Consider the following 25,813-nt stretch of genomic DNA (forward strand, 5'->3'; position numbering starts at 1 on the left):
TAAACTGGTTTAAATTCACACCTCTAGTTAGACTGTGAAACGCTGTGTGTAGACCAGGCCTGACTGAACTAAGCTTAAGAGCAGTTTAAATGAGTCCGAGTGTGGTTACGCTAAGGGTTTGCCCTGCTTAAATCGATCAGTTCGGCTGCTGCACATTTTCTTGCCCTGCCTTGGAGTTGTACCCACTCGCCTACACATAACTGACCCTGCTGCTTACCTCTCCGCTTCAACCGTGGCCGCCTGATGTGAATGTAAGGGAGGCTAATCCCTGTAAGCCACGTGCCGAGGGACCCAAGGAACGCAACGAGCAGGAGGCGGAAGAAGGCTTGAGTTAAAGCAGCCCCTGCGCTACTGGAAGAAACCCCTCCTCCCAGCTCCTTTGCAAGTTACATCAATAGAGGCTCCATTACACACTGGTACAGCAGTGTCCGGAGGGCTAAGGGAGTGAGAGCATCCCAGCCTCCAGCTGACACCACGTTCCACGTCCCCTTTGAATCCAGCCTTTGGCCTTAAACTTCCCAGCCAGCGGGAGGCAGGAGAGCAATTGATTCATCTGTAAAAGGCCCAGCAAAACTCCAGCCAGCAGCTCATTGAATTGCACTTGACAGCCCGCTTGTAGGTTGGCGGGAGGTTGGCTTTGGTTCCTGTGCTCGGCCCCCGGCGGGGCATTGGGAATGGAGATTTGTCCTGGGCGAGAACAGACTGGTACGCTGGATCGCGTGCCCAGGGGTTTGCGAGGTCACTAGGAGACTGGTTTTCACTCGGGGTGGGCTACCCAGCCTGCTGGATTAGGAGCCAAGTGCAAGCAAAGAACTCTGTGCTAGCAACGATTGCCGCGGGGCCAGGGGACGAAGCCGCTTTGCGGCTCAACTGGAGCCGTGCTGTCAGGGCTTCTGCAGCTAGTCCATCCCCGCCCCAGAGGCTGGGCTGTGGAAATGCACCTCCTCGGGCTGTCTCTTTCCCCATCCTCCCAGGGCTGGGGAACAATGAACACTGGCCTGTTCCGCAGCCCCTGGCCCACCCCTCCCCGGGGGACAGACCCCTGGACTGGCGCAGAGCCCTCGGAATGCGGGGGGGAAGCGGGGGGGGGGGGAGAAAAACGGTGCCACACACTCCGCTCTCGCTCTGGCTGGTGGAGAGCTTCCAAATGTCTCCTTGTCCCAAAGCTCCTTCGTGCCCACTGGTAAGTGCTGGGTCACCCTCCTGTGTTCCTAGCCAGAGTAACTTGAGTTCCTTCTGCCCTGGAAACCCCATTTGCTCCCCAAAATCACTAACCCATTGACACACTCGCAATGACGCCTTCCTTGTTTCCCGTACTCCCCTAGGGCATTTCGCAGGCAGTGTTCATCGGCCATGACTGGGGTGGAGCTGTGGTGTGGAACATGTCCCTCTTTTACCCAGAGCGAGTGAGGTAAGTCACCGGCGGATGTCTCCCCTATCATTCAATCTCCAAAGGGGGTGGGGGGTACCACGCAATGAGCTTTCTGACTTAGTCGTGGATTTTGTTTTGTTTTTTCCAATCTGTCCTGAAATGAGATGATTTTGGGAAGAGAATGCTGAGAAAATGCTCCCGATTCCCACTAATGTGACCAGAAGGTTTTTTGTTCACCATATAAATTATCACCACAATCACCAACTTGACTCTTGAAAATATTTGTTTGCTCAGAGCTTTGTTAGAAGCGAGGTTCTACTCTGAAAAGTGACCGTGGACAAAGAGGCCTCCGCCGACTCACCAGGTCTACTCCCTGTTGTGAGTGTCAGAGGCAGAACTGTTCATTTGAGGGGCAAAAGGTGATTTTTTACTGCTCTTGACTCTTGTTAGCCCTCGAGAGCCAACACAGCTGAGAGCAAGCGAGCTGGATTCTATTCCTCTGGGGGCATCGTCAATTGCACCATTAACAAGGTTCCGGTCAGTTACACCTGTTCAATCGGTGGCCTTGCTCAGGTGTTACTGAAGTCATAACCTGAAAGCACTGGGGCTGCGCAGGTGTCACCAAGCACCTGATTTTCCCTACAGGACCTTTAGAACTGGTGGCCCCATGTGAGAAGGAAGGATCCCAGCATGACTCTGAGCCCAGCTTGAGTTCCCAGTGCTGGCTAGTGGAGGAAAACCTCTGTACTCAAACTGAGCGTGCTTGATGGAGTCACTGAGGCGTAACAAACGTGACCTCTCACAAGACCATTTGTAGGGACACTTTTCAGAGTAGAGCCTCACTAGGTGAAGCTGGTGCTGGGAAAAGTTGCCAGGATGCCAGCCCGGGAGACAGAGTTGCTCTGTTTAGCCACTGAACAAGTACAGCCTGAGTAGCAGCCCAGTAAGTTTTCTCTGCGCATCGTCCTGCCAGGCTGCCCCAACCTCTCTAGTCTTAGACTCTGAGCTCTCAGTGTGGCCATAAGGCGTGTTGCCACGGTAAGAGTCCTGGAGCCTGAGCCAATTCCCGGTGAATAACTCAGCTGGATCTGAGACCAGCCTGCAGAACTGGGGTGCCGGTGGCTAGAACCTTAGTATATGGACCGAGTGGATCTGGGATTCAGTGACCTCGTTCGTTGGGCCCTTCCCCACTGACAAGTGATGCTTCACCGCGGGAGAAGGCTCTGGGCACTCGGGGCTCGATTCTTAGATGGTGTAAATTGATGATCTCTTTAGGCCAATATGATTATGGTGAATTATGCCTGCTGCGGACCTGGTCCTTCACATGATGTTACTCCCGGGGCCTGGGGTGTAATAGGAGTGACGGTCTCTGCTATCCATCTCCCCTGCCCCAGTTCACCATTTACTGCTCTCACTGCCCTCCCATCACAGAAACAACGGCTCTGCTTCCCCCAGACCCCTTCACGGTGGAGTTCTAGTGAAGGCGCTCCATGTGCTTGAAGCTCCGAGGGAGCACCTGAAAAGGTCCATATCTCACTTCTCTCCGAAGCCTGCTCGTGGGTGACTTCCTGTCCCGTGTAAATGCCCCTGTGTGTGCGCGCAGCCCAATGCCAGTGTGCGAAGTCGGAGTCTGCCGTTTGAATCCGAGCGTATCGCTCCTGGTTGTAAACTGGGTCTTTTGGTTTCTCCCTCTTTGATTCCTGCTGCTGGTGTCTTAGGGCAGTGGCTGGACTGAACACGCCCTACAGACCTGCGGACCCCAAAGTGGATGTCATGGAGACGATCAAAGCCCGTCCTGTGTTTGACTATCAGCTTTATTTCCAGGAGCCGGTGAGTACGAGCCAAAGCTGTTCTATTCCCAGAGCGCTGGGTACATGCGCTCCATGGGTTCTGGTCTCCTGCCTGCCAGTCCCCTGATGGAAGGCAGCAACAGAGAACTCGACCTGAAGAAATATAAAAGATGGCTCTGGCTAGAGGGCCAGATTCGGAGCTGCTGTAAATCCAGATAACTGGATTGACTTCAGTCTAGCTCTCATGGCTTCCACCAGATCTAGCCCCATAGTGACATAAAGGGAGAGCTCGTAAGGTCATAAAACAGCTGGGAAAGTCTCTGGCGTTAAAGCCAGGCATGTGAGTAATTACAGGCAGGGGTGGAGTGATTGCAGCGGATTGATGCTGGCAGGTGGATCCCGTTAGCTCGCCCCAGGTACGGGAGGGATTGGTGTGTCTCTTGGGGGCTGTGGGAATGAAGGGCTGAGGCAGAAGAGGTCCTGCAAGGACAGTCCAGGAGCAGATCCGTTTGGGGGAGAACTCAGGTTGAGGCTTTGATTTGAGTTACAAGCCCCGGGGAGGGAAAAGGGTGGAGTACAAGCGGTTTGGTTTTACTCTGGGCGTGTCTACACTAGAAGCGCTACATTGGCGCAGCTACACCGACGCAGCGCGTCTGGCGAAGACGCCGTATGTCCCCCGCCGACAGAGCACCAGTGTGGATAGCGCTTAGGTCGCTGGAACTTGCATCACTTTCCCCCCACCCCTGAGCGACGTAAGTTAGATCGACTTAAGCGGTCGTGGAGACCCGCCATCTGTCTGGAGCAGGGTGGGAACTCCACCTGCTCAGTCCCTGTTCTCTGTGCAAAATTAAATGTGGAACACAGCCTCTCTCGACAGAGGGCAGGTGGCTAATGAACCATGAGCATGCTCATCTCGTAGCTGGGGGCCGGGCCTCTGAGCTGCGCTGACGATGGCAAGTGTATTTCCGCCTGTCGGAGGCAGAAGGCCGAGCCATGCGTCCCTTAGAGCACGTTAGAAATCCGATTAGCTGACTCGAACTGGTGGTACATGGCGAGTTTTCCAGCGTGAATTCCGCCCTGGCCTCGCATATTCCCTTCGCACTTTGTCTTTGAAATGATAATTAGGCAGATGGCTCCTCCATGTGTTTTCAGCCCAAGAGGCAGAGCTGGGCTTTGCTTGTCACGCTTGGCAGGCAGGTGAGGAGATAAAGAAAGAACAGAGGGACTTTCTGGTGCTTTCAAGATAGGAAGACGTTCCTGCCCTCTGAGCAAAGAGGCCTTGGCAGAGGGAATGAAAGGGGATGTTCTGAGCTCTGCTGCGTAGGGCCTTGAAGAGGAGAATAAGGAATTGAAGGGGCCAGGGAGCCAGGGATGGATTTTAAGAGGGGCTAGATGCAGGCATAGTATTGATTCTCACAGCAGAGCACGGTGGCTGGGTGGGGAGATTATAGTCCAACCTCCAGGAAAATAAGGAGTGAGGAGCTATTGGAAAACGTTGGGGAAGAAGGGGAGGCTCTGAATCAGCAGCGGAGTGATGGCTGGGCCTGGAAGTTCCCGTCCGGGGATGTGACTGACCTGTCATTAGTTTGGAGCTGCTTTGCTGACCAGGGGTTTTAAACTGGGTCTTTCTAGTGTGAGATCTACACAGAGCAGCAGCCAGGCTGCGTAGGCCCCCAGTTCGAACTGCCCCCCCGGAATCCTGTTAAACGCTGTGGGGTTGAGTCGTCTTTCTGAGCTAGGCAAATGAAGCCGTGTGCTATACATGGTGGGTGTTTCCTTCCAGGTGAGCCCGGGAGCTTCTCTTCACTTTGCCCAAATGTCCGAGACCACATTCGCAAGCAGAGTGTGGAAATTGGAACAGCAGTGAACGGTATGGTCGTAAATACCCCAGGACGGCCGCGTGGCGCAATGAAACAGCCTTTAACCACACGCCCAAACAAGCGTTCCGTACCTGGCTCTAGGAGCCGCGTCAGGCATCCTCTGGCTTTATAATTCAAGACAAACCTTCATCTTTAAAGCTCACCCCTCTGGCAGGGAACAGCCCCCCGAGCCAGCTAGCAAGGTGTAATCTTTCTCAACGTGCGCTGTTCTAGCCCGACAAATCCCAGGTTTGAGCGGAAATCACAGCTTTGCCTAAACCGCCAGTTTATTAAACTCCATCAACACGCTGTCTTCATCTGGAAGTTAAGTCTCCATATCCCACTGAAACCCATTTATCTTCTCAGCTCCTTTCTCCGCCCTTTCACGTGCGTGACGCCAAATTGGATAGGGTGCCGCGGATCCGGACACAGCAGTATTTCTGTCATCTGCTTTTTTTCAAATGGTGGGGGGGAGCAGTCTGTTCAGCATCCCGTGGTGCAACGTCCCCCCTCCCCCACTACATGTCCTGATATTTTACTGTTAGGGTCTGGTCACCCTAGGAGGGGGTGAGCAGGGACACCATGAAGGGCATGTCCTGAGAGCGAGTTGATGATCACCAGCTAATGGGAATTGCATTTACACTTCAGCCTCTGTATGTGGTTTCTGGGTGGGTGGATCAGAGCATCAATTTCTTCTGAAGGCAGTTTCCAATCTGGATGGGCAGAGAACGTACTTTGAAGTCTGTTCCTGCCAGACAGTGACCGGAATTAATAGCGATGCAAGGAGGCTGGTGAACCAGCGCTTTCCCTTTGAGATGGTTGGGAGTGAATTTGTTTTATTAGTGTTCATGAAAAAGACAGATTGATGATGCTGGCCAGACTCAGGTGTAGCACAAACCTTTTACACAGCTCGGTTAGTGCACCCCAATCCTGTCCCCCCCCCTTTCCATTCCAGTCCTGAGCCTGGCACTGCATTCAGTCAGGCTACATACTGCAGTGTGTTTGAATGGGCATAGCTGGGGCCTGGGATGAGCTCCACCAAATCTTGATTTGCTGGGAGTTAAGCCCCGATTGCAGCTGGAGACGTTGAGAGGGAAGGGGTCGGTATGGGATCTGTTCTGAGGACGAAGGGAAGTTTGGGGGTTCGAGGGTGTTCAGCATGTCTCGCCCACTGCAAAACTTCATTACAAAAGTGAGGACGGGGAGATCTGTCTTCACTGCGGTGAGTCCAGGCTCTTACCCGGGGGTGCCCCCTAACCACCTTCCCCTCCCCACACATATCCCTCTCCCGCGAGTGTCATGGTTCTTTCTGCTCGGGCTAGCTGGTCCCGTTGGGGGTGTGGGGTGGAACCTATGTCCCGCCTTCACTTGAGCTGGTAGCCCAGGGCGCAGGCTAAACCACTTGGTGCTGATAGTCCTCCAGGGCCTTCCCACAATTCCCCCTGTGTGCCCAGCAGGCCAGGCAAGCTCTCCCACAGTTCAGTGGGGTAGAATCATAGAGCGGCTCAGTTTGCTGCAGCACAGAAACACATGGGCTGCGCCCCCAGAAGTCCTAGCGACACACGGGGGGGAGCACAGCCCCCGTGGGTGGCAGGAACTTGAGCAGGGCTTTGCGGGGTGGCTGCATGCCCTGGGCTTGGCTGACTGCTGAGGGGGGGAGCGGGAGCAACTGGCATTTAACAAGAAAGCAAAACCTCAAAAGGGGCCTGATGCAGCCTCAGGAAATGCAGTGTCAGCTTCTCCGCTTCAAATGAATATGCGCCTATGTTACTTGTTCCCCTCTGATAGGCTCATTTAGACTCGCCAGGCTTGCAGTGAAGGACACATGGCAAAGTCACTGCAGAGTGAGGTTCTTTCTAGCTCCGTTCTTACTCGTAGCAAGGCCAGAAGGGGCCGTTGTGACCGTCTGGTCTGCCCTCCTGGCTGTCACAGGCCAGAGAACTCCCAGCGGTCTAGGAGCTGAACATCTGGATATTCAAGGAAGTGCAGGATAGCCGGCAGCGTGTGCTGCCGTTTCTGCCCGGTGGCTGTGGCTCATATCATAGAATCATAGAAGGGACCTCAGGAGGTATCTAGTCCAACCCCTGCTCAAAGCAGGACCAACCCCCAACTAAATCATCCCAGCCAGGGCTTTATTGATATCCCAGTTCAACTAGTATCAGTCTCTGGGAGGTGAAAGGCACCTAGATACTAGGGGGCTGGGTAGCAGTACAAACCCCTAGAACAGCCCAAGGCTTCAGGGCCATTGAGATAATCCCTCCAGATCCAGGGTAAATAGAATTTCTGAATGCAGGTGCCATAATTACAGGGCTCGCTGTCCCTCTCCCCTCTCTGGTCTCTCCAAATGCACCTCCCCGCTGCCAGGCCTTGGGTCTTTACCTCTCCTGGGATGGAATCCTGCAGTTCTCCACTCTCAGACCAGGCCCTGGAGCACAGCGTCCCTGTGGTTCACTGTACTTAGCCAGCAGGTTCAGCCCCTGCACTTCTTCCCTGAGGGCATCTGTGACCAACAGCGAATGGAGTGACCAGACCCGGGATTAAACCAAAGTATCGTTTAATCTTAACAGGAGGAGCAAAGCTAATGGAAGTGTAAAAGGATTTTAAAGCACTGATGGTCTGTACCACCTGGAGGCTTATCATGCTGAGGTGTGCCTTGGAAGGCAGACCCCCAGTGGGTGTCTGTGTGGGTCTGTCTGTTCCCTCAAACAATAGAACCCCCTCCCCAGAGAGAGTAAGTTTTAGCCAACCAGTAATCCTTTGTCTTCTCCTCCGAGGCTCTTTTGCCCAAAGCTAGCTGTGCGCATTGTCCCCTGTAGGGGGCACTGCTGCACCAGCATCTGTAAATACACCACACACCTGCCACGTATCCCTGTGTACTGCCCTGACACTTGGGGCGAGTTACATGGACTCTGGCCGCTAGGCCGCACTACCCCGCCTGCGAGGGGGGAGCTATATGGACTCTGGCCATTGGGCCGCACTGCTCCAACGCTGGGAGCAATTTATGTGGACTCTGGCCATTAGGTCACACTACCCCGACCAAGGGGTGATTGCATGGAGGGAGGCCATTAGGCTGCATCGGGCCATCCACAGAGAGGTGGGCACGTGAACTTGGAAGTGGCGAGGTTCCGACTCCCCATCCCACCCCTGCCACAAAGGGGCGGTGCGGTGCCAGGCCCATCAGAGGTTCATAGGAGATGTGGCTGTTGGCAGATGTAGCTGGGCTCCCGGTGGACAGGGCATGTCCGAGTTATGTGGGAAGAGGGATCCATCGGCGACGGCTGATACTGGCTCTGAGAAGAGCAATCCGTTCCAGGGTGCGGATGGCTTTCTTGCAGATGGGAACCGATAGCTGAGCGTTTCCGTGCGTGTAAACGGCGCCATGAGGCCCTGTTGGCAGAGGGACCGTCCCTCAGATTAGACGTAAACCCAAGGCACTTGTGGTTATCAAAGAACTCACGGTGCTTTTCCCAACAGCAAAGCAGTTAACCCGTTTGCCCTGGGCAAACTCCACTCTGGGTAATTGCGTTCTGCTCCCGGAATTGCCGGATTCTTCGTGTCCCACCACGATTCAGTGCATTGGTGCTGCCTCATTCCATCCCAGCGCTGGCTCCATTTCAGTGCGGGCCAAAATGATTCCGATCTAAGTGGCTTATACAACAGTAAAGTTCCTCTCGTGGGAATTCAGTGTAGTAGACAGCCTGTGAAGGATGCTCCAGGACTCCCCCGAATCTCTCACTAGAGAGAAGTACATAGTGGTGAGTAATACTTGTTTGGAGACACATGATGTAAAATTGTGAAGTGCTTTGAGATCTACTGATGAAAATCCCTTTATAAGAATTGGTATTGCTATTTATTGTTGTTGTTAGCACTTAGATAGTGGCGCTCTCTTAGAATCGCAGAATGAACATCAATCCACGCCACCCCCATCCCCCCAGTGAGGTAGATGTTACTGTATTTTTTTACCCTATGGTCCATCCTGTGGGAGGTGGATAATGAAACCTTGAGTCCCATTGAAATAATGTGACCCCATCCAATCCGTTACATTGAGTCAGAAGAACATGACATCCAGAAACGCCAGGCTACAGGGTACCACAACCAGGGCTGGCTTTAGCAAGTGCGGGGCCTGATTCGTGTGGCTTGTACTCACTGGGCGGCGCTCCGAGTCTTTGGCGGCACTTCGGCGGCGGGTCCTTCACTCGCTCCGGGTCTTCGGCGGCACTGAAGGACCCGCCGCCGAAGACCTGGAGCGAGTGACGGACCCGCCGCCGAACTGCCGCCAAAGATCCGGTGCGCCGCCGGGTGAGTAAAAATTAAAAAGGCCACTGGGCGTGGGGCCCTCTTGGTCCCGGGGCTGGAATTGGGGGAATCGGGCTAAAGCCGGCCCTGACCACAACATCAAGAATTGAACCTGGCCGGTGTCTCCTGCAGCCTAAAAAAACCCTGACATGGTTAGCACGGCTCCGTACACAGCACAAAGAATCCAACACGTCGGTTGCTTCTCCAAACTGCCTGAGCCTCTTGGCAGGGGCGACGGATTCCTCCTAAAAATGTGGGTGGGGGGGAGGGGCATGAGGCCGCGGCCCCGCCTCTTCCCCTCCCTGAGGCCCTGCCCCTTGGCCAAGCTGGAGCTGGGCTGGGGAGCCCGGGCCCCTCCAACTGCCCAGGGTGGGGGACCCGAGAGCAGCCCCCAGCCCCTGGGTCTGCGACTCCCCACAGCTGCTCGGGCTCCCCGGGCCGCTCATACCTGGGCTAGGCTCCAGCTTCCTGCCTGGCCGGGGGGCAGGGCCTCAGGGGGAAGAGGAGGGGCAGAGGGCCGGGCCCATGGCGAAAAGTGGACGGGCCACACCTATACACTTTCAAAAGTGGGAGGGCCATGGCCCCTTGGCCCCCCTGTTCCAGCACCTCTGCCTCTCGGCTCTGCGAAATATGGTGAGAAATGTGGCGTGTGGCCTGCGCATGCAGCTTTTTCTCTTTCCCCCTCTCTCTGGGAGGCTTTAAAATTAGGGGGTTTTTTTGGTATGAAAAGCAACATTCTCGTCTTTTTCCGGGAGTTGTCACAACTGCAGTCTCCTCCTCCCCCCATCACAGCTTGTCCCTGCAGGGCAGGACAGAACCGAACCCCTCGGTGCGTTTAACCCTCTCCTCCCCTGTTCTCAGTGCATGCGAAGCCACTGCACATATGACTCTCCAAACTGGACTTGGTAGACAAGACGCCTGCCAGCCCGATGCATTATCGGCCCTGGTGGAGCTGTGGGGAACCTGCAAAAAAAATCACCCAGCCTCAAAGCTGATTAATCTTCCCCCTTCTCTCTTCTTCTAAGAGCATTTGGCTTTTCCCCAAATGAATTCTTCTTTTAATAGGTGCTTCATTTTAATTGACAGCTGGAGTGAGAGAAAGCAGAACTGAAATGCAAACAGGGCCATTCAATTCGTTCCGGCCGACAGCTCGGGCGCGTCAGCAAATAGCCAGCCCAGAAAGCCGGTGACCAGGACTATTGACTGGCTTCTGCACGGTCTTAAGATAAAGTGTCTTTAAATGTCACAGAGCCTCATACCTTTAGGGTGCCAGTTCACATCCCATCTGTGTTGGTGGCAGGAAGGGGATTGCTAATGTGTTATTGGAGCCTTTCACACTTTAGGTGGGTTGCAGTTCACCTGGATGGCTACCAGAAGTTTTCACATCTGACGTCTGCTCGATAGCCCCTATATTAAATGAGTTGGGGGGGGGTCTCAGTCTAGTCCCCAGCGGCTGGGTGTGTATGTTACAAAACTGCTGTCATGTCTGGCACCGTTGCTGGCATTCTCGCTGATCTCCTCCAGTGGGCCAAGCAGAGGACTCGGAGCCAGGACTCCTGGGTGCTGTTTCCTACTTGACCTCTAATTTGCCGCGGGACTTCACTTCTCTCCCCATTCGTTCTCAGGAGAAGTCCCTGTGAAGTGGGCGCGTCGCCTATTTTGCTGGGGGGAGGAGGGGGTGAGACCGTTTGTAGGGAGCGATGGAGGTCCCTGGACCAGCGACACTGTGGACTGTTATGCTGCGCTGTGCCATGTACCCATTTCACATAGGTCACTGAACAGCTGTCTGGGCTGGGTTCCAGCTGGGGGACTAGAGATAAAAGGCCCCTGAGCTCTCCAGCCCCCTGACCATGGGAGATCCGGGTTCTCCTAACGTAGCGTTTTGTTGCCTTTTGAAATGTCACCATCTTAGCTGCGCTGATAACGAACGAAACGCCCCATTCCCGGGAAACCGGTGCCGTGTTACCCCGCAGGCCTCTTCCCGCCAAGCCGCTCGCCAGCACTCTGGGTCCTCTTTGGAGAGAGCTGTTGAAAGCGGCTGCTGCTGTTTCTCTTTCAGGGTGTTGCTGAGCTCGAGCTGGAGAAGGACCTGAGCAGGACGTTTAGGATCATAATCCGATCCATCAGGAAGGAGGTAGGGGCGGGGCATGCGGCTGGGTAGGGCGGGGCTTTGTGTGATCTTTATCCCATAGCTGGGGTCTGAAGGAGGAGAAGCAGAGGCTGATGATCCAGCCCCAGCCTGGGTTAACTCTCTGCTCCCATCTCTCTCACCTGGGGAGGCCGGAAATTCCGGGGGGAGGGGTTTGGCATCAAGACTCAGCTGGAAGTTTTGCCAACTGTTGCAACCCCCGACCCCGCTATCTGCCACTCCACCCAACGGTGATGGGCCCGCTGGATGTTTGGAGAAGAATGTTGGTATTTAGATCATCGGTAGGTTTCAGAGTTAACGTGCTCTGGTGAGATGAACGGGTTGTTAGTTCACACCTTTCTTGAAGACAATAATTTGGGCTGTCTGCAGACTCAACCAGGGCACTGCTGTCTGCTTTGCATCCATTTCACGTTCGGAGGACCGTGTTCTCACTAGTAAGGGCTTGGGATGTCCTTTAAGGAAACTCGCTCCAATTCTGCCCTATGCTGTTGTGGCTGGGGTGGACTCGGTGGAGGGCGCAGGGCCTTGAGCATACGTCACAACCTGAACTCTCTCCAGGGGTTACATCGAGTCTCTTTATCTCAGAGCACAATACAAATAGCATCATTAACCTAGAAGAGAGGCGGTAAATATTTATCAGCAGCTTCAGGGCAAAAACCCTTAAGAGAGCTTTGTAATTTAAACAAACTCAATGTCTGGAAGGCAGAAGATTCATAGTTAAGGCTTTTTTTTAAATCCCGGCTCAGCTGCAACTCACTGTGTAGCCTGGGGCGAGTCACCTGACTGCAGTTTGCCTTTTGCCATCCTAAACGCAGGAATAATGATAGTGACCTAATATCCAGTGTAAATCCAGGGGGGCCGAGGTGGAGCCACATGCTTGAAGCAGGGACGTCTGGCCCGTCGCTGCAGTTCTTTGGCTTGGCTTCCAGGCCTTTGCAGAGCCAATGGAGTAATAGTCCCGTCCCGGGAGAGTCCAGGGAGTGAGATCAGCCTGGGAATTGAACCAACTCTCTTGCATGTCCCTGGGGCATCGGGGTTCAGGCGTCAAGTAATGAGTGTTTGCTGTCCCCGCGGACAGCGAGTGCTCCAGCAGCAGCGTGGGGCGCTCGGGGCCCGTTCGCGAGTGACTGGGATCCTCCGTCGCCCCAAACGCAGCGTCTCGTGCTGCTTGGGGCTGGCTGGGTTAGAGCTCTCTGCAGTGTCTGCTCCGAGCCAGCCGGGCGAGCGAAGCCCTGGGCAGGACTGGGCATGGTCCGGATAGGACTGGGCCAGGTCCTAAAATCCAAGCAGCCTCATTACATTGAGCACCAGCCCCCGTGTGCTCGGTGCAAATCCTGCGCTGCTTTGGTCTGTCGGCTCCTGGCTTTGGAAGGCCCCAACAAGCCCCTTCCCCGGGCGCTCTGGGGGCTGCGCTCGGTAGCAGAGCACAGAGGAGGCCCAGTGCTGCTGTGGGCCACAAAAGCGCCTTCCTATGGAGCTTTGGGGAACCATTCCACAGCCGGGCCTGCCCCTTCCCTGCAGCCGCCCTGCAACGCCGAGTCGGCCCGGGGGAGCCGTTCCCCGAACGGCTGGGCAGGTAACCAAGAAATTGGAGTAACAATAATAGGATGAGATTTAATAGTGAGAAGTGTAAGGTGATGCATTTAGGGATGACTAACAAGAATTTTAGTTAAGTTAGGGCCGCATAGGTTGGAAGTGACGGAGGAGGAGAAGGACCTCGGAGTCCTGGTTGATCGCAGGATGACTATGAGTCGGCAATGTGACGTGGCTGTGAAAAAAGCTAATGCAATCTTGGGATGCGTTAGGCGAGGTATTTCTAGTAGGGACAGGGAGGTGCTGCTTCCGTTATACAAGGCGCTGGTGAGACCTCATTTGGAGTACTGTGTGCAGTTCTGGTCTCCTATGTTTAAAAAGGATGAACTCAAACTGGAACGGGTACAGAGAAGGGCCACTAGGATGATCCGAGGAATGGAAAACCTGTTGTATGAAAGGAGACTCGAGGAGCTCGGTTTGTTTAGCCTAACCAAAAGAAGGCTGAGGGGGGATATGATTGCTCTCTTTAAATATATCAAAGGTATTAATACCAAGGAGGGAGAGGAACTATTTCAGCTCAGTAGTAATGTGGACACGAGAACGAATGGATATAAACTGGCCGTGGGGAAGTTTAGGCTTGAAATTAGACGAAGGTTTCTAACCGTCAGAGGTGTGAAATTTTGGAACAGCCTTCCGAGGGAAACGGTGGGGGCGAAAGACCTCTCTGGCTTCAAGATTAGGCTTGATAAGTTTATGGAGGGAATGGTTTGATGGGATAACGTGATTTTAGTCAATTAAGCATTAACGTGCCATCGCGGGTAAAATGAGGGTCCGGCTGTAGAATCTTGCCTGTATGCTCGGGGTTCTGCTGATCGCCATATTTGGGGTCGGGAAGGAATTTTCCTCCAGGGTAGATTGGCAGAGGCCCTGGAGGTTTTTCGCCTTCCTCCGCAGCATAGGGCAGGGGTCGCAGGCTGGAGGATTCTGTTGTGGGTGGGTCAGCTTTTGTGGCCTGCATCATGCAGGAGGTCAGACTAGATGACCATATTGGTCCCTTCTGACCTTAAAGTCTATGAGTCTATGAGTCTATAAGAACAGTCGTTTCCAGGCTCGTTAGCTTCCTGTCCAGGGGCCCTGGTAGGAGATGGAGCCAACGGCTTTAACGAGGAGCAAGGCTGCATAACCTGGCCTCTGCGTGGAATATGTCATGGAATCGAATCGTGCATTCGCTGGGGAAAAGAGTTGGAAAAAGAGCTGTTGGGATTTTTCTGCCCTAGTAAATGTCAAGACAAGCTAGACAGGGCCCCATATTTAATGTCAGCCTGCCGGGGGGGCGGAGCAGTCCTGCATCCTCCCTGTGGCCCCGCCCACTCCCAGCATGCCTCCCGTGCTCACCTACGAGTCACAGTCTGACCCGCAGAACTGTAGGAGCTAGAGATGTGGGGTCAGAGTCCTGAGGCAGGATTGTTCCTACACCACGTTCCCTAGGGCCAGTATGGAGCATACCAGCACTGCGGCGCCCACCCCTCCCCGGAGAGACTGTTCCACAGGCAGATCCGTCTCGCTGTCCCCGGAGCTTTTCCCAACTGTCGTGAATTTCACCCCATTGCTCTGTAGCCTCTTGGGTCACTTCAACTATTTATGGTCCTGTTCTTGTGCCCCCCCCTTCTCCCTCCCCTGACCCTCGCATGACTGCTCAGCCAAGCTAGATGCGCGTCGCTTTTTTAATCCAACCCCCTACGTCAGTCCCCGATGCCACGTGACTGCTCCCATGGCTTTTCTCTGAGTTCCCCTCTGGCCGGCTGCCCTGGGAGTTACTCACGTCCCGTTAATTAGAGCTGCTTCCCTTGCAGGACCAGCTGCCTGTTCCACCCAACGCCACCAGCGTCCGGGAACGAGGTAAGGGTGCGAAATGGCCCAGGTGGGAAGGGATTTGTCGCCCTCCAAATGTGAACAGACCCGACTTCACAAGCAGCCCTACAATAACAAAGGATCGGGTTGCTCGCGAGGGTTGGGCTGCGCACGCAGGTATGTTATTGTAGGGTTGTTTATTGGACGTAAGGAAGTCCAGGGCCACGACAGAAGGGGATGGCGGAGAGAGAAAGGGTGTACGGCGGGATGGATAGAAAGAAGCATTGAATTGTCCCATAATAGTGCAACCCTACAATAACACCCCAGCGTGTGCAGCCCAAGGCTTGGGAGAGACCCTGCCATAACAAACTGGCCTGTGTGCTTGCAGGGAGGAGAGAGGCTGGTATTGAGAAAGAAATCGCTTTTCTTTGCAAGCTGCTCTGGGTAGATCATGCACTAGGCGAGGGTGGGTCTAGTGAAATAGGAGCCATTCTGAGAAACACCCTTGATGCTGTCCCTTTCATTAGAAGCTGGGCAGCAGGAGGGACGCCTCGGCCAGTGGGATGGCGTGGAGCGGCTGCGTTAACCAGAGCCCCTGAAGGCGTCGCTTTGAAACTCCTGTCTCCCTCCTTGGGTTTCTTCCCTTTCTTGCAAATCCACTTACGCAGCGCGTTCTAATCAAATCCCCCACCGATGCACGCTGCAGAAAGGCGCTATCAATAGCAGCAGCGATAAGCATTCGTTGCGCAGCTCCAGCTGGAGGCGCGTACCCTGCAAAAACCTCCAGGAGAGCTGGAGGGGTGGCCTATGCCCAGGGCTGCAGGGTTCTACTCCGGGCACGAAGGGACGGTCCAAAGGAGAAACATGCCCTGGTAGGACTTGAAGTTGGCTTCAAAATCAGCCTAGAGCGAACGTCTGTGTGGATTTCAGTGTGAACAGCTAATCTGGGTTTAGCTGGACCAGTTTCACCGTATTGGTTTAACGTCACACTGTGAGTTCTACCAGTGCCGTGTTCTCATCTAGACACGCCCGGGCTGCATGTGACCCCGGGTACGGATACGTTCTATGAAAGCGGGGTGGTGGATGTAGTGAGTTTGTCAGGCCTGTTAGGCGCTGCTGTTACAGACCAGGGAACCCTTTGCCAGCCGGCACCATTGGGCCTCTGTCCCACTGCCCCTGTAGCCATTGGGCTGAACATCACAAGCTCTGGTGCATAAAGTCGAGGCACCTAAATCCACATTTAAGTGCCTAAATAACCGGTGTTGCCGTCACGGGCACTGAGCACCCTCAGTGGGAGCTGCAGCTGCCAAGCGCCTCTGGAGAGGAGGCCGCTCCTATAGCTGCTTAAATGAGGAGCCTGAACTCCTGGGCCGGCATGAAACTCACACGCCATCCACCCGTCACCACCGGGCTCCCCCGTCTCAGCCTAAATCCCATTCACAGAGCAGCACCCGGCTTTAAAACTGAGCACGGAGAGAGAGGGTGGGTGCAGGGAGGCTGCAGAGGCCCTTTGCAAGCCCTTAGTCCTTTGTTGGAGCCACGGATTCGGGGTCATTTGCAGCTGATTATTCCCACCACGTTGCCTATCAGATGTTCTCACCCTCTCTGTCTCGGCAGGAGGGCTTCTGGTTGGCATGCCAGAAGACCCACCTCCAAGCCAGATCCTAGCGGGAGCGGATCTCCAGTACTTCATCCAGCAGTTTAAAAAGTCTGGCTTCAGGTAAAAGCAAAGCTAAAGAACGAAGCAAGAGTCTGGCGCTGGAGGTAACGTCGGCTCTGCCTGGGATATTCCCAGAGACGTTGTTACAAGGCCTTCGGCTGTTTCATTTGCAAACAAACCACTCCCTCCCCCCCCCGCCTGGGGCTCTTGAGACTCTCCCCACTGCTTGGAGGCAGGCGTGCGGTGCTGGTGCCCATGTGGAGCCTAAGATGAGCCACCATAGAAAGCCCAACTAAGAGGGCGGGGGGGGTCTGCCCTGGGATCGCAAGGAAATACCAACTCAGCCAAAATCTTGGCCTCTGGTTCAGCTGCACCTCCCCAAGGAATGCAGCACCCGAGAACTTCTCGGGGATCCCAGTAACGATTTAAGCCCCTCCCCCCTTTCTCTCTCTGTCTCGCCCTTAGGAGACCATTGAACTGGTACCGGAACATGCGAGCCAACTGGCTGTGGAGCCTGTCGGCAAAAGACAGGAAGGTGAGAGCGGCTCCTGTCACTCGGCAGCTGTCTCTGGGCTCGGATCTCAGAGCAGGGGCAGGAGCTAGGTTAGCGTTCTCCGTTCTGGGCCACTCGCAGATGAGGGAACGTGCCGAGAGCAGCCCGCGGTGCCTTCGTTCCCTGGAGCAGAATGAACAGTCGCTTGGAAACAGGCACTAGGCTCATCTGTCTGTCCTCCCCTAGGCTCGCGGGCGCGTCGTGATCCGGCATCTGAAATGTCCGTTCTCTGCCAGAGGCAACATGTTGGCAAAGGGCAGGGTGCCCTTCGTGGTACCCCCATGTGGGAGCCTGGCCTGGGGACCCTGTGGGGCTGTGGGTTGTCCCGCAGTTGGGATTGACACACACCCACTCAGTACATCCCACGGAGTGAACTGACAACTGGTCCCTTCTCAGCCTCTAGTAACATTGTGCCTATTCCCCCAGGGCCTCCTTTCCATGCAAGAGAGGAAAAGTTTCCGGAGGGCGGGAGTATGGGGCTGTGGAGGGCTGAAATCCCTGTCACCCGGAGTCAACCACCCTCCGCTGGCCAGGGGCGGGGCGGGGCGGGGTGATCTAATAGGTCTACCTCAGCTCTGTCTTCCGTGGTAGAACGGCACCTTTGGAAGGTTCCGGACTTAGGGCCAGTTTTGCAAGGGTATTGTGCAGCCTGCTTTAGGTACCTAAATCCCTTTAAGAGTCTGCCTGCCCACCCCAGCAGGATTTGAACACGGTCCCACAACTTGCTTTCAGTGGTTGCCAAACTGCCCTGCCGCGCTACCCGGTGTTGTCCTGCCCCTTCTTGCTTTCCCTTATTCTCCACGCCGGAACGCGGGGTCAGCGCGGCTGTGCTCGGAAGAGCAGGAATCGGCACTCATGCCGCCCTCTGCCTCCGGAGATCTCAAATGCGTTACAGAGCTGGGGAAACTGAGGCACGGAGAAGTGAGGTGGCATGACCAAGGTCACACTGCAGGCCAGTGGGCTGGACAGCAGTTCTGTGCTCTAACCACTGAACCATGCTGCCTTCGCAAGAGGGCAGCACCGCCCCCCAAAGGGTATTGAGCGGTTAACCAACTGGCTGGAGCAATCAATGCGATGCTCAGACGTGCGTTGGCTCTGTGACCTCGCTTCTCTTTCAGTCTCAGCGAATATAAACGAGAACTCTTGGCGCGGTGGGTGGCCTCCAGCCTAGGGCACTTCCTCCGCTGCAGCTGAGCAGGGGGATTGATTGACTGGGCCATGATTGATATTAGACAGTGGTCACGTTGCAGACGCTCTCTCTCGCTCCCAGGGCAGCGTGTGATGGGCATGTCCCTCTGGGGCTCTGGTCTCGCTTGCACTGTCCCTGCCCTACTCTCTTTGGGTCAGCGGCTACCCTGGGGAATTCAGAGAAGAGGGACAGAGAAGGCTCATTAGATCCCATCTGCTCCATCCGTCCAGCTGTTTTCTCGGGGCTGATTGACGCAGGAGGTCAGACTGGTTGGTCAGCCTGGGCTCAGATCTAGGAATGATCGTTTGGGGCCAGTGCAGAATTGCTCTCTACAGTCTGTTCGCTGGTGCTCTGGCTGGGACGGCCACAGTACTCGGACAGGCATAAATTGTCCTAACTGGGGCAGGTTGAAAGGGCTCCTCTCTAGTGCCCTTGTACCTCCGGATGGGCGAGCGTCCCCGAGTGATTTCCCGACCAGAAGAGCAGAAACGCCTGCCGAGGTCGCAAAACGTTGGGGCTTCAGCCTGTAGCTCTCCATCGTGGGCGGTGGGTATCGAAGGTCGGGCTGTGGCCCCAGCCACGCTCCCCCTCTCCCCTGAAGCCAGTGAGGGCTCAGCTCCAGCTGGCGGCCCAGAGCTCGGGGCTTCGACCAGCCAGTAGCCTGGGGGTCGGGCCGGGGCTGGGGTCAGGCCGGGGCTCGGTCTGGCCCGGGGGTCGGGGCGGGTGGGCCGGGGCTCCTCCATCCGCAGGGGTGGGGGCGGTTGGGGCTCTGGTAGGCGGGAGGCGGGGCCTCGGGCAGAAGGGGTGGGGCTGGGGGACTAGCCTCCCCGAAGGGGGGATCTCGCGCCGCCCATGCTCTCCATACACTGGATAAACGGGTTGAAATTCAAGTGTGGTTATCTGCCAAGGAGCAATTGCAACAAACCCTGGGGCTCCCCGTCTGCAGGGGTGTCACGTGCACTGTTGTGCGTGGCCTTTGGGCAGCGCATCATCACCTGGTGGGGTGTCTACGCAGCCCCCGCCCACCCCGCTCCCATGGATTCTACGTGAGTCTGCTCCACTCCGCACCGATGGGAACGGCTAGTGATCGCTACCCCGCTGGGCAAGGAGACTGTTTACAGAGCGGATTTGATCTGGGGGCGTCTCATTTCCTAGCCCTGTCTTTATCCCCCTGCAGATCCTGGTCCCGGCTTTGATGGTTACTGCCGGGAAGGACTTTGTTCTCCATCCTAATCTGAGTAAAGGCATGGAGGAGTGGGTAAGTGATCAGCATTATCCACCCCATGGCGTCCCGGTTACCCGGTGGCCAGGGATATCCAGTGTCATTGGGCTGACGTTGGTTCCCTCGGACTCCATCCCAACTGAATGCATCCCTTGTAAGTGGCTCGTGCTTCACGTGTGAAGCAACTGTGGGGAGTTCCCAGTAGCAGAAGGGCCTCGAACCAGCCGCCTTGACTAACGAGCTACATAAATCCCACAAGCTGTGCCTGCCGAGAAGGGCGATCAAACCTCATGCTTCAGGCCACGTGCAGGGGTCAGGGTGAAATGCTCTTCTAGCCAGGTATAGCACCACACGCCTGGGCCGGGGAGTTGACCTTCCTCTCAAGCGTCAGGAATTGTCCAGCGCTGGGTTCATGGTGCCAGGCTCGATGGGGCTGATCCCATATGGCAGGTCCTAAGCAGCCTCCTTTTCTAAAAGCCTCTGTACCTTTGAGAGGCCCGGCAGCGTCTTTGGAGTGAAACAGGGTCTCACTGTTCTTGTGCATCTCTCTCCAGATTCCCCAGCTGACCCGGGGCCACATTGAAGAGTGCGGACACTGGACTCAGATGGAAAGGTACCGCATGCACCGCGGGGGCGGGTTGGCTGGCGTTTAAAGCCCTGTCGTCGTCAACCGCTGGGGGCCTGACTGTAAGCGCTGCTTGGCAGCCAGCTCTTGCTCCGGCGCCCTTGCTGCACGGAGTGAGCTTTTAGCGAGTCTAAATATGCGCGGCGAGGGAGTGGGGCGCCGCGGCCGGTGTTTGCTAAAGGCTCGGCTGGGTCAGCACTGCAAGCCAAGCTGCTAAGGGCAGTGAGCTCTTGTGCCTGGTCCGTGAACTGATTTGCCCACAGGGATCACCACGGATTATCTCCCCCACAGCCCCCGCCCAATGCTGAAGCCTTGTGCAATTAGCTAAATGGCTTAAAGAACAGGAGTTCTTTTTGCGGATACAGACTAACACGGCTGCTACTCTGAAACCTGCCTAAATGGCTTAGTGACTTTTAACACTTCCTCTGAAGCCTCCAGTATTGGCCTGTGCTGGAGGGACCAGACCAAAAGGTTCATGGCAGATCACTGCACATTTGGCTCTGATTTTCAGTGGGCCGAGCGCCCCCAGCTCCCATTGACTTCAGAGGGAGCCAGGGTGGCTCAGCACCTCCCTGAATTAGGCCAATACATATACGCATGACCCAGCCTACCTGGGTAATGGCAGCATTACCGCCCGGGGCCACGACGCAGCTCCTGATTCGTCTTCATCCCATAGCCCAGCCCAAGAATTCGGAGGGGCTACCCCAGTGGCTCTCAAACGTTTGTACTGGTGCCCCCTTTCACACAGCAAGACTCTGAGTGCGATCCCCCCTTTATAAATTAAAAACACTTTTTTATATATTTAACACCATTATAAATGCTGGGGGCAAAGCGGGGTTTGGGGTGGAGGCTGACAGCTCGCGACCCCCCCCCCATGTAATAACCTCACGACCCCCTGAGGGGTCCCGACCCCCCGTTTGAGACCCCCTGGGCTACCCCCACCGAGCCAGCTGCTGCAGCGCTTGCTCAGGCAAAATCCCCCAGTGGGGTCAGTGGAGATTCGGTCTGCATGGGGACTGTTGGAATAGACCCCAAACGCATGTCCCGCCACCAGCTAACGAGAGAGTTCATTACAGCCCCAGTCGTGCCGCACGGGGAGATCCCCGGGATCCCCGGCAGCTCGTGTGCCGTCCGAGCATCCCTGCATTTCTGCGCTGCAGCCTCCCAGCTTGTCCTCCGGCAGATGGGAATTGTGTACAGAACTGTGCGATCCAGCCCATTGGGGTGTGTGAGCTCTGTTAAATCAGCCTCATTAGCTTAGCCCATGTCATCAGCTGGCCATTATTTAACACAAGTAATTAGCAGAGAAGAGGAACCGAAGATGAGCTGGGCCGGGAGGGATCGTCTCACGAGAACAGAGTAGGACAGCTAAGTGTGCGCGGCTGAGAGGCCATTACCGTCAGCACCTCCAGGGCACTGGAGGGGGAAGGGAACTGTGGATGGTGAGGCAAGCGGGCCTGAGACGGAGTCATGGGGGGTAGTTAGGAAAAGGCAAAGTTAGACAAAGTTCAGCCTATACATTCTATGGTCCTTATAGGGCCTGTTTTGCCAGAGTGTCTGAGCACCCCAGTCGGGAGCACTGTGAACTGGTGGATGCTCTCCGGCCCCAGGGAGTTCAGACAGTCATTGAAGTACTAATGCTTATCAAAAGGGCTGTGTCACTATTTAATGTATCCTCATCTATACCCAGGGTCTCTAGTTCTCTTCCCTCTATGGCAAGGCCTCAGTTTCCAGAGGAGGCAGGTCCTAGCCTGCGCCCCAAACCCAGGACATTTTCCCCAGCAGGTGCTGGTCTTTTCTTCTGCCCCTGCTCGTTTCTGGCCCTCTTTTCCCCTAGGCTCTGCCCTTTCTTTAAATTAAACCTTCTTCATATCATTGGAAAGGAAACGACACAGCTGAGATTCCTTTACACTTGCCCATCAGCCAGGGGGTGAAACCACCCCCCCCCCAGGTCTCTGCAAGTCTCCGTTCTATTTCGCTCCGATAGCTCAGCCCCACAGAATGGATCCATCCTCCCAAATTACCCACATACCCCTTCTTCATGCCCCCAAACCTCCTCTGCACCTGTGAGAGAGAGAGAGAGCACTTCATCATCTCCATAGAGGCTTCTTGGGAAATAACCCCCCACTGACTGCTCATCCATGACTCCTGGAATTAACTCACAGGTCTGCCTGAATGTCAGAGAAGCTGTAAAACAGCAGATAGACTGAAAGGCTGTTAAGTCAGCAGGAGCAATTGGATTTCTGCAAAGTGCATGTGTAATATGATAAATACTAACGGCTGATGGATGAATCTCTCTGCAGCGCTGCTTGAATCAGACTCGATTTCTGCTGGTTTACAAGATATATAAAATCTCGTCAACTAAATTGCAAGGCGGAATATTCTCCTGGCTTTACAGGCTCTGAATGCCAGTGTTAAGAGTGCCGAGTGCGGTAAAGGACGGAGTCGTTACACTCCAAAGAGAGAGAGCTCAGTGCTGAATAATGTTACGGGTGCTAAGAGAAAGTAACAGAACAGACTCGCATCTCTCTCGGCGTGCCCCGCCTGCCTGCGGAGCGGGTTTGTAATGGAAACGGCTCCTCAGCCAGAACTAGACTGTAGCATTTTGTATTAAACCGCGTAATCATTTGTATGTGAGGTTAGAGGGCCTGATCCAAAGCCGAATGGAGCGCCTCCCATTGACAGGCCCAGAGAGCACTGATGGTGCAGGGGAAGGATGTTAAGCAGAGATCACCTTGAAAAGAACCAGCAGAGGGTTTGTAAGTTGCCTGCATGGCTGTTGGAACGGCTTGAAGAGCTTCTTCCGTTTCCCTTTCCCTCTCCCTCCCGGCGGTTTGAATTATTGTGCCAGGGGATCTAAACGCTCCCTAAATTTTGGGAGAGTTTGGATCCCATCTGATTTTCCCAGCTGGTCTCACTGGGCCTGATTTGTCTTCTCAGCCCTGTTTGGTGTAAAGCTGGGGTAACTCCATTCAAGTCCAGGCAGTTCCACTGGGATACAGGAGAGAATTGGGCCCATAAGTATTATGTGATGGTGCATCGTTAAAGAGTTACAGCATCACCCAGCGTTTTTTCTCTTTCAAAAACTAATTAGTCTCTGCTCCCAACACCCCGGGTGATCGACATTATCATCTTCATTCCACAGAGAAGGCAGCGGAAGCAAAGAGAGATTAATTGGCTTGCGTCGAGCCCCACACGGGTCACTGGCAGAGGTCTAGTCATGTTAGAACTCAAGGTTTCCTGGCTCCTTCTCCTATGCTCAGACCAATGGATTTCAGTTCTATATGCTCTCCTGCACCCATGTGGACTATCACACCTCGGTGTGCTTGTATAGTTCACCAAAGCCCAAGCGCTGCACTGGAACGTGATTTTTTTTCAAGTGTTCAGGTTGATTGCAAAACCAGGTTTCCTCAGATAAGACAAAGTTTGAGTTCCTCGTTCAGGATGACACACCGATCCTGATGAACTTCTGAAACAAAGCTGGGTTTGAGTCATTCACTGGCCAACCAGCATCTGCTCCATCTCCTTGGGTGAAAACTCGCTTCTTCCTCAGTGGTCGAATAACTCAGAATGGATGTTTTCAAAACTTAAATGGTTCCATGGCTGTTTAATGTGACTACATCTGATTTCTTTTGTCTCTTTCTCTCGCTCTAGCAGAAGTGCCTCATGTTGCAAACTTACCACCTGTTTGCAGTTTAGTGGCTTCTGATGGTTTCAACTTTGTTCATGTCCCGGGGGGGAAAAAAAGGGCTGCTCATTGAATTGTGGATGTAGCAGATAATTAGACACCTTCTTTCTCAATCCTGCTACTGAACTTGGCACCTTTCACCCAAAGACCTCCGTGTGCTTTACAACACTAGCTCGTCAACCCTCACTTGCACCTTCTTTGACATCCTCTGTTGATCACGCCCCCCTGGGGTGGAGTGGGCTACTGTAGCTGCTTAGCAGCGCTGCTATACCAGGCAGCATTGTAGGGTGGGAAATGAAGAATCCCGTATCCAAGGGGAATTTCAGGGAATCACCCACACTGGAATTTGTTGCTTTCCTCTGATGTTGGCCACGGCTGGACAAGGTGGGCTGATTTGATCTGTCTTGGGTGTTTCCGCAGCACCTCTCACCATGGTATCTGGGCACCAACCCATTCATGCAAATGTTCTGCTTCTCTTTGCGTGAATCCTGGGTGTCTCCAAAAGGAGGTGCTCAGAACCTAGGAGCTAAAGGAGCCTTCAACACCTAGTTCACTGACCTATTTTTGACAACCACAGGGGCTGTGACCATCTTACTGGCCTCACAGTTCAATCCTTGAAGAAAAATCACAGCCCAAGCTTCCCCCCATATACCGGCTGAGGTCACTGTGCCCCATTGCCAGGCATCACCAGAGCCGAGCCCACCACCCTCGTGTCTGTCAATGCATGTGTCCATTTCCCACCCTTGGATAAAATATCAAGTATCTGCATGGATGGGAACCAAACGAGATTGGATGGTACCGAGAAGGAGTCAGTATCACTGACAAGTAGGTCTTCCCCTTTGAAGATGTCTAGCAGGGTTGTGTGGGCTGATCCATCGGCCTGCTATGGATTTGTTGGCGGATTGATGCAGACCCCCTCCCAGGAACATTCCCACTTGGATGTGTGGGAACAAAGGTCAGTGAGTTAATGCTGACCTGTGGTTCTCTACTGGGAAAAAGCCAGCTGATGGATTCATATCACAGGCTCAGGAAATACTTTCCAGGCCAGCAGTAACTCAGGAGGATGTTAAACAGCAGCCCCTAATATTAGACATTTTAAATTAGCAGCTCTAGATAACTTGCGTCCAAGAGTTTTAGAAGAGCTGGCCAAGGAGCGCTCTGGTGTCACAACTGGGATATGGGTGGCCTACCTAGCGGGTAGAACCAGGAGTCAGGGCTAGTGGTCGGAGCAGAAGTAGGGCCTAATAGTTTGAACAGGAGTCAGGGGTCAAGGCAAGGGGTCAGCGCTGGCGTCAGAAACCAAGAGTCAAGATGAAGATTGGAACCAGAGTCAGGGATCAGGAGTCTAGCTGGAGATCGTAGCTGGTGGTGGGGATCAGGAATCAAGCCAAGGTTTAGAGCCAGGTCCAATGCAGGGAATAAGAGAGGACTATGTTGTAGCAGAAGACTGGGTACCACCAACTTGCACAGGCAGCTTTCTGGAATTTCCTCCATGCTTAAATGGTGCACCTGGACCAATCAGAAGTCGTTGAGAGGTGCTACCAATCAGGTCATCTGTGGGTGGCACTTCCTGTGGGCCTTAGTCTCCCAGGGTTTATAGTGCATTGATTGCAGTTCTGTCATGTGGGGGCATAGCTGCTTTGGTTACCCAGAGCCCGGCAGATCTGGGTTCTAGCCTGAGTCCCTCTAGTCTGGGCCATTAGTGTTGATTTTTTTTAATAAGTTGTCATAACTCCCCGGGTATTTAAAAAGGGTGAACGGGATGACCCAGGTAGTCTCAGACTTGTCAGCCTGACATCGATCCTGGGCAAAACAGTGGAGTGACTGATACAGGACTCTAATAACAAAGAATTAAAGGAGGGTAATAATTCATGCCAGTAAACATGGATTTGTGGAGAATAGATTTTGTCCAACTCATTTTTTGACGAGATTACAAGTTTGGTTGATACACGTGGGAATGTTGATGTAATTGACTTCATAGGGCATGGGACTTGGGACAATGTTTTGATTGAAAAATTAGAACAAT

General features: G+C 54.3%; 1 protein-coding gene across 1 annotated transcript in view; it reads left to right on the forward strand.

Moving 5' to 3' along the window:
- LOC135876087 (bifunctional epoxide hydrolase 2-like) overlaps positions 1–25,813 on the forward strand; it is a 70,508-nt gene that overhangs the window by 44,289 nt on the left and 406 nt on the right. Inside the window, exons 10-17 of the mRNA XM_065401247.1 lie at positions 1,326–1,411; positions 3,091–3,202; positions 11,377–11,474; positions 15,246–15,253; positions 16,468–16,570; positions 16,976–17,045; positions 19,430–19,510; positions 20,029–20,087. Coding sequence (XP_065257319.1) covers positions 1,326–1,411; positions 3,091–3,202; positions 11,377–11,474; positions 15,246–15,253; positions 16,468–16,570; positions 16,976–17,045; positions 19,430–19,510; positions 20,029–20,087 — 617 coding nt within the window. The remainder of the gene's footprint in view (positions 1–1,325; positions 1,412–3,090; positions 3,203–11,376; positions 11,475–15,245; positions 15,254–16,467; positions 16,571–16,975; positions 17,046–19,429; positions 19,511–20,028; positions 20,088–25,813) is intronic.

Source organism: Emys orbicularis, chromosome 3, assembly GCF_028017835.1.
Source record: "Emys orbicularis isolate rEmyOrb1 chromosome 3, rEmyOrb1.hap1, whole genome shotgun sequence".
NCBI classification, from domain to species: Eukaryota; Metazoa; Chordata; order Testudines; family Emydidae; genus Emys; species Emys orbicularis.